This window comes from Anastrepha ludens, chromosome 2 (assembly GCF_028408465.1).
Source record: "Anastrepha ludens isolate Willacy chromosome 2, idAnaLude1.1, whole genome shotgun sequence".
Lineage (NCBI taxonomy): Eukaryota > Metazoa > Arthropoda > Insecta > Diptera > Tephritidae > Anastrepha > Anastrepha ludens.
The window spans coordinates 172,748,050-172,756,271 of record NC_071498.1 but is presented as its reverse complement, the minus strand read 5'-3'; the positions used below and the strand labels follow the sequence as shown (position 1 = coordinate 172,756,271).

Sequence of the window (8,222 nt, the reverse complement as noted above, 5' to 3'; positions counted from 1 at the left end):
TTAAGTAGGAGTGCGCATTAATCAGTTGTCAAGGGGATGAAACCAAAGTTTCTAAGGATACTTGAGTGTCTGTAATTGAGATCAAGAGCCTGTAACTCCCAATGTGATTGCGGCACGTTTAGCACTGCATAAGCGCTCGAGTAGGAGTATATCTTTGGACTCTCTCCAGCTTCTTCACCGATGCCATTTTTTCCAGTGAGTTCCACCAGACAATGACTCCGTACAACAGAATTGGCTTTATAGTGTTATTATAGGATCAAAATACAATTTATAAGGCGACTGTTTCCTTCCGTATCCTCTTCTCGGTGTTCGGTTTCCACGTTAGGTTTCTGTCAAGGATTATACCTAAACATTTTAGCTTGTCAGAAAGCACCAACGGAGTGCTCTCTATTGAGGGAAGAAGAGCTCTGAGTATTTTTTTATTTTCTCGTTAATAAGAAGAGTTCCGTCTTGGGAAGATTTACGGTAGACCGCAGTCCCCGCCCATCTAGTAACTGCGTTTAGATATCCCTGCATAGAATCGTACAGAGTATCCAGAAACTTCCCTCTAACTATTAGAGCCCCATCATCCGCGTAACTAAACACAACCTCGATACGCGCCAGTAGCGCCATCTCTCTGATTTTACAAGGACTTTTCAAACGTCCCTCGTATATATATGTATTTATAATATGCGCGGCTATACAAAGTTCGATCCGGACCGAACTAAGCAATTACTTGGTTAATTTCTCGTTTCTTTCCTTTCTCTTTCTTTAAAATCCAAAAAGTGAAGCAAAACATTTTGTAGGTTTTTTTCACACAATATTCTCTTATTATTTTTTTTTACTTTGCGAAATTCAATGCATTTACTCCGTTTGCCCTTTTGTTCTGTGGTCAAACCGAAAACACGTCCGCAATATAATGGAACTCATTTGTATTGTAGGCGGTCAGCTGTAGTCCGATGTATCCATAACCCACACCACCCTCAGTCACGCGACATACCAAATCATCAGACGTCATCCAGACATCCACTTGAGCGAATGCGATCTCATAACCGGTACCCGATTTAGGACAACGGAGTTTCAGGTTCACGTTGTGTGGTGAGTCCCAGTGCGTATTGTCCTCAGCAAAGCACATCACATTTTCTAAAAATAATTTAATAGAAATTAAAACTTGAGCTTAAGAAAAATGAATTATTATAATTTCACTTACGTGTACGACTTTTGCCCACTGTGCACAAGTAGTGATACTCATCGTTTTCGCCTTGCGTACTGCTGATGTCCATACGTTGTGCCATCATATCGAATTGTGCCGTCGGTCGCTCAGTGGCGCCATCCATCGGGGTCGATCCTGTAGCCACATTTGTTTGGGGATCCTTCGCTGATTCTATGACTTCGGTTGTAACAGATATTGGTTTGGTAGTGGTGGGCTTTGTGGGATCCATGGCTGTGACCGAAGTCGCAAACAAGGCGAGCAGTAGAAATTTTGTGTGCGTTAACATTTTTCCAGCAAAATGGTTGTATATTAAGCAGTTATTCTTTGGTTTTTGTCAAGGCAGCGGCCAATGTCAACTGTTGACTTTGCACGCCATTTCTTTTACTTTTATATCGAAATTTAATTGTTGTTGTATAGCTGCGACTTACAGTGGCTTGAATAAAAAAAGTGTGCCAACACCTCCAAGAAAAAAGTTCTATTCCTAAATGTGGTAACTCGACGATTGCCTGCTTTATTGGCGCTCGCATTCGTTTGCCTACTTGCCATTGCAGCAACGCGATTACGCTGCGGAAAGTAACACTAGTCGCTTTGTTTATCGATACAACGCCGTTGTGTTTCGAAATTTGGTCATACATACAAATGTACACCTACATACATACATACATGTGTGTGCTATATGCGGACGACCCGCTGAGAATGGCAGAGTTGGGCCTAGATCACGCAGCGTAAATTCGCTCAACACCGGTGAATGTGAGGCGATCGATAAGCATGGAAATCGCTATCTATGTGTGTATGTATGTATGTATATACTTATACCTAAGCATTCATAAATGATTGGAAGTAGTTATGCATGTGTGTGTGTATGTTGGTTAGAGCAACTATAGTCAACTTGGCATGCAATTTTTACGCCTCTTTGCCGCATAAAATGGAAATGAAGAAATGTACGAATTCTTAGATATAATTCATGTAAATATTTATGTAACTTTATGTAGATATTCTTAGTTTTGTCACATTAGAAATAAATGCCCTTTTATAAAAAAAAATTGGCTCTATTAAAATGTATGCACTGCACTTGAAAAAATAGTGGGAGGCACATACAGTGACGGTCAAAATAATAGGAGCCCTACAAATTGCCTTATTATATGTTAAGGGGGAAGTCCATGTAGAAGCCTCAAAATCGATATAGTTTTAAATATTTTTTTAAAGGTGATAAAGTGATTATATTATTTTGAAGCTTGAACACAACTTTATTTAACCTTTCGAAAGTACAAAAAAAATTTTTTTAATTTTTTTTCCAAAATGGCGGCTCAAGATAATTTCTTGTCGGCTGCCTACGACGCGAGGTCCCAAACTGCTCTATTTATTACTCTTAGTCAATCGATCTGAAGGGAAAAAATGAAATTGGTGTTTTTTATAAAATACACTGCGTTACAAAAACGAACTTTTTTCTGTCCTACGAACCAAATATACTTTTTCGGAAAGGGGAGAAAAAAATAAAAATACACGTGTATCGGCGATTTTCATGTACACGTAAGAATTTGTTTTTTATGTATAAAATATAGAGCTCGTAGTCCGCCTGTGTGAAAAACTTTGGATCAATTTTTAACCCTTTTTCCGTGATCCAATCGCGCTGAATTTCTGCAGGCAGACTCGTGGAAATGTTTTTATTATGTAAAATAAAAAAAAAAAAATTTTATCAATTCTCAGATTTTCGTGAATTTTTTTTTTTTTTTTTTTAATTTTTTCTAAATTTTCGGCATAACTTGAAGGGACTCCAAATTTTTAAACAACGTATTAACCTTAATGTAGAATCGGTTATTCCAGCGGTTCTGTACTCACCAGAAGAACGTATAGCGGTTTCAATGGAGATTTTTCATGATGCTCCCGAATTAAGAGATGGAGAACCAACAGTAGCGCCAACAATGCTATCAACATTTCTTGCATCGAATGCGAGATGCTGGGAACCAGAAGTATCGGAATTTGTACCAACACCCAGTGAACTTGGGACTGCAGTGCCGCATTTAGTAACGCAAGCCGACTTCAATGACCTTGTACGAGAAGGAAATTTGTCAAAGAGAACAGCCGAACTCTTTGCATCACGCTTTAAGCAGTGGATTATAGTGGCGGCTGATTTTAAAATAACAAATGACACAAATGCTTACACCCGCAAAAATAAAAGGCCTAAGTTTCTTTAAAAGCATTAAAATTTTTAATGTAACAATTTTTAATTTTAATATAATAAAATTAATAAAAAAATTCGGGGTTTTTTATCTCTATTGTAAGCGGAGTGAAATACCTTTCTTTTGATACCCACATCGGCATATCTCACGCAATTTTTTTTTTAATTTCGAACAGGTGGCAACCCTGTGAAACAAGGTGAAAAGTCTAGAAATGTGATACACTATCTGTGTGCCTAATTTCATTCAAATCCGTTAAGTTAATCCTGAAATCGTGTGGCTATACAGATATCGTTTAAAGTTATAAAATACAAAAAAAAAATTGTGGCGTGTACATGAAAATCGCCGATACACGGGTATTTTTATTTTTTATCCCCTTTCCAAAAAAGTATATTTAGTTCATAGGACAGAATATGTGTAACGCGGCGATATTAACGGAAAGGATGAACCTATAAAATAAAAAAAACGAGCATAAAATTAATTATAAAATCAGCCTTTAAAAAAAAAGTCAGAATTTAGGGCTACATTTTTAACCCCCAAAAAGTTATTTACCAACGCGAAATATTTCAAATTTAGGTTTATCCTTCCGTTAGTAATGTATAGAAAGACCACACCAAACTTCAAACAAATCGGTCTATAACTTTTTTGAGATAATTGAGTTTAAAATTTGAGGTATAGGAGCGCGCGGCCCGCTCTCTACATAGTTAATGGGCTATAGAAGCTATAATATTAGGAATTTCCGCATGAAAATTTCACAATATATTCTTAAGATACTATACTTTCGTAATATCGAAAAAAAATCGATTTTTTTGAAAATTTTACATGGACTTTAATATTTTGGTATAATTGTCATGGCCTATCAATTTGTTTGATTCCAAAAATTAATAAAATTTTACTAAAACCTGGGCAAATATAAAAAGTTTAGTCCGGCCCGAATTTAGTATTCCCTACTTAAATTTTTGCGAGAATGCAAAATGACGTTGCTCAATGCCAGCAGCGCCGTGAGAATTGAGAAGGACCTCTACGTGCCGTTTGATACCAAACGAGGTTTCAGACAGGGTGACTCGCTCTCGTGCGACTTTTTAACCTGATGATGGAGAAGATCGTACGAGTCGCAGAACTTAATCGCTCAGGCACAATTTTTTATAAGAGCGTACCATTGCTGGCGTATGCTGATGATATAAACATCATCACCGGCTTAACAACCGCACTTTTAGTTCTGCCTTCTCCAAACTGGATAGAGAGGCAAAGCGAATGGATGGTGAACGAGGACAAAACGAAGTACCTCCTGTCTTCAAACAAACAGTCGGCGCACTCGCGTATCGGCACCCACGACACTGTTGACAGTTATAATTTCGAGGTTGTAAAAGACTTCGTATACTTAGGAACCAGCATTAACACCGATAACAATGTCAGCCTTGAAATCCAACGTAGAGTCTCTCTTGCCAAAAAGTGCTACTTTGGACTAAGTAGGCAACTGAGCAGTAAAGTCCTCTCCCGACGAACAACACTAACACTTTATGGGGCTCGCATCATGCACGTCCTCACCTATGGCGTAGGAGCTTGGACGATGGCAACATCCGATGAAGCGACGCTTGGAGTGTTCAAGTGAAAGATGCTGCGGAAGATTTTGAATCTTTGCCCGTTAGTGACGGCGAGTATCATAGGCGATGGGACGATGAGCTTTACAACGACATAGAGATAGTGCAGGGAATAAAGATTCTGCGGCTTCGTTGGCTACGTCGACTGTCCGAATGGATTCAAACCTGGTGGTCGTAGCAGAGGCAGATGAAGACCTCCTCTGCATTGGATGCAGGATCAGATGCATAAGGACTTGGCTTCACTTGATGTGTTCAACTAGCGCCGGTTAGCACGAGAAAGGAACAACTGGCGCGCTTTGTTTAACTCGGCCGAATTCCAGTAAGTTGTTAATGCGCCAATCAGGAAGAAGAAGACTTGATTGAGTTAAGTCAAAGCAACAACTGTTTTCTATATTCACTGGAATCGCCTAGCCAGATCCGGACATTTGCAAGGAAAGTGTTCTGTCTCTCTGTCGGATCCCCACAGCTTCTGCAATAGGGGTTGTACGGAAGTCCAAGCTTCTTCACATGACCGGTGGCCACCGCTAAGAGTTTGGTAATTGAGTGGCGTGGGATCCCCAGCATTTTAAGCGTTCTGCTTCTGTCGTACTGAGTCCAAAGTGAACTGAAACCGATATGGATCATCATGGATTGTCACGCTAGCTCTTATGAAGAATGGCCTTTGACCAAATACCTGCTGAAAGAGTTACTATTTGATGGTACTTTGATGGTTTTTCGTGAATGATGTGTGATGAAAAAAAATGTAGTTTGAATGACAAATTGTGTGAAGCCTTTGAGTACTAAAAGCACGACTGATCGATTACTTTCAGTGTAAAGTGAAACATTTCCGACGCGTTTTTTCTTTGTTTATAAATAAAGGGTTTTTCAATTGGCGCGGGTCGATTTTGGCGCCCTGTGGCAGCCAGTTTGTTTTGGTGACATCTGTTAAATCTTTTGTTTATTATTCAGTTGTTTATGCCAAATCATCATGGCAAGTTACAGGATTGAACAGCACGTTCAAATGATAAAACTTTATTATCAAAATGAGTGTTCATTAACGCAAACGTTGCGCGCATTGCGCCCATTTTTCGGTAGACGTGGTGGCCATTCCAATTTCTTATGGCCCATATTGAACCATATGGACCTAGACGACATGTGGTTCCAGCAGGACGGCGCTACGTGCCACACAGCAAACGCCATTTTATTCCATCTCAACATCTAGCCGCCCTTATTGAAAAACCCTTTACATGGTACAAATTATACTAAATCGAAATTTAAAAAACGGAATTTATGCGGTCGATGGGTTGGGACTTCTCAAAGTTTATTGAATTACTTTTTTTATTTTATTATTATTACTCTATTGACCCAGTTGGAATGGTACACCCTGTAGCCTGCGAAAAAAATTGTGCACATGAGCTCCCCTGTATTTGACTGCATACATACTTTGAGAGCCAACGCAGTTGAACAAACTTGAAATATTTAGCCACAGTGCTGTCCAAAGCAATAGTTCGTATAAGTACATATAGCGGCGAGCAAGTTTGAACAGTTTGACAGCCACTGGTAAACGATATTTAATCAATACACTTCAAAATTGAGGTTTCTTTGATCTGGAATCTATAGTTTATTCAGTGCGATATGAACTTTGTTTTAATTTTTTTTCTGTTTTGTGGTTCTTTTAAACTGGATCTAAGGGTTGGAGCTAAAGGGTTCAATCTCGCAGGCTAACAATTAGTTTGCCTCAAACTCACCACTCAGCTCTGCGCTCTTGCGCTGAACAACTGACCGTAAGAGTTTTACGAATATAAGCTGCTTACCTCGAAAGCCACGAAAGTGAAAAGCAGGAAGCAAATTTGGCGGGTCCAAAAACACTTTCAGTTTGGATTTAACGAACATTTTCTTACATTTAAATGTATGCACATGGACATGTTTATATGTATAATAGATGTTGTTGTTTCCATGTATGTATGTTTTAAAATGAATAGCGGCCGGAAGCGTGACACCTTAAGTGTCATTATGAAGAAGCGAAGCTTGAAGAGAAAAAGAAGTGAACGAAAATAAAAACAATTTAATTGGTGGAAGTATTACGCAGAGAATGACAAGAATTTGGCAATACAATTTTGCTTTATCCAGTGCCTAAAAAACATTAAAATACAAAAACAAAAAAAAAATCGTGCAGTTGTATGTGTGTATGTATGTAGGTGCTGGTATACATTTATAATAAGACTAGCAAAAACTTGGCCCGTTTCGCTGTGCTGTTGAAGCAAAACAATTTTTTTATTTGTGTAAGGTGGCTCATTTATTCTGACACCTTGGGAAGTGCTATAGGGTGATTCACAATTAAGTGTAAATATTTTGGCCATTATAATTTGCAAATGTCATAATAAGATTAATCATTTCGTGTCTGTAGTCTGCCCAGTGGCTGAAACTGCGCCCTAAATGATCTTGTGTGTCCTACGACATATTTTAGTAGTAAAGGGTTTTTCAATAAGAGGCGTTATTTTGATATTCATAGAAAAATGCTATTTTTTAATATAAATGATCGGATGTTTATTTCATTATAAAGAGGAAGGTATGCCGTTAATAGTAGAAAATAACATCAAGCAAATGACTACCACGACAACGCTTACAGGACAATATCCTTTTCATGAAATTCTCCATAACCGAATTGCAAAGTGGCTGCCCTAGGTCCTCGAGAGCCTCACGAATCCCATCTTTGAGGTCTTGAACCGACCCGGGGATGTTGGTGTAGGCCTTCTATTTCACGTGGCCCCAAAGAGAAAAGTCACAAGGTGTTGGTGGTTAAATCACAAGATCTCGGTGGCCAATTGTGATCACCTCTTCGAGAGATAACCCGGTTCAGAAACTTTTCCCGTAAAATACCATTGCTTTCGTTGCTTGTGTGGTCCGTAGCGCCGTCTTGTTGAAAATAAGCATTGTCCAGATCAACACCATCTATTTCCGGACATAAAAATTCGTTAATCATCTCTCGATAGCCCGATCGATTCACCTGTAACACCCGTTATTGGAAAACCCTTTATTTCGTTGAACCTAAGAAAAATTATTTTCTACTTTTTACACAATTTTTTTATAATTTTTTTATTTTTATTATTTATTATTGATGAGAATACAACATCACTCCCAGCAAATCATACAAAGGAAATGAGTTTGGGGGGGCCTAGCACTTCACTCCATACATACATATCTTCATCACCACTTACCACTTGTTTTCAACGAGCACTCACCTGCTGAGCATGCTGCTGAGCAGCACTTCGC

General features: G+C 38.7%; 1 protein-coding gene across 1 annotated transcript; it reads right to left on the bottom strand.

The window, feature by feature from the left end:
- Positions 1–805: 805 nt before the first annotated feature.
- Positions 806–1,536, bottom strand: LOC128860490 (uncharacterized). The gene is made up of 2 exons (XM_054098067.1): positions 1,190–1,536; positions 806–1,122 (listed from the first exon to the last, which is right to left on the bottom strand). The coding sequence occupies exons 1-2, from the start codon at positions 1,476–1,478 to the stop codon at positions 872–874; spliced, it is 540 nt and encodes a 179-aa protein (XP_053954042.1). The 5' UTR covers positions 1,479–1,536; the 3' UTR covers positions 806–871.
- Positions 1,537–8,222: the final 6,686 nt, after the last annotated feature.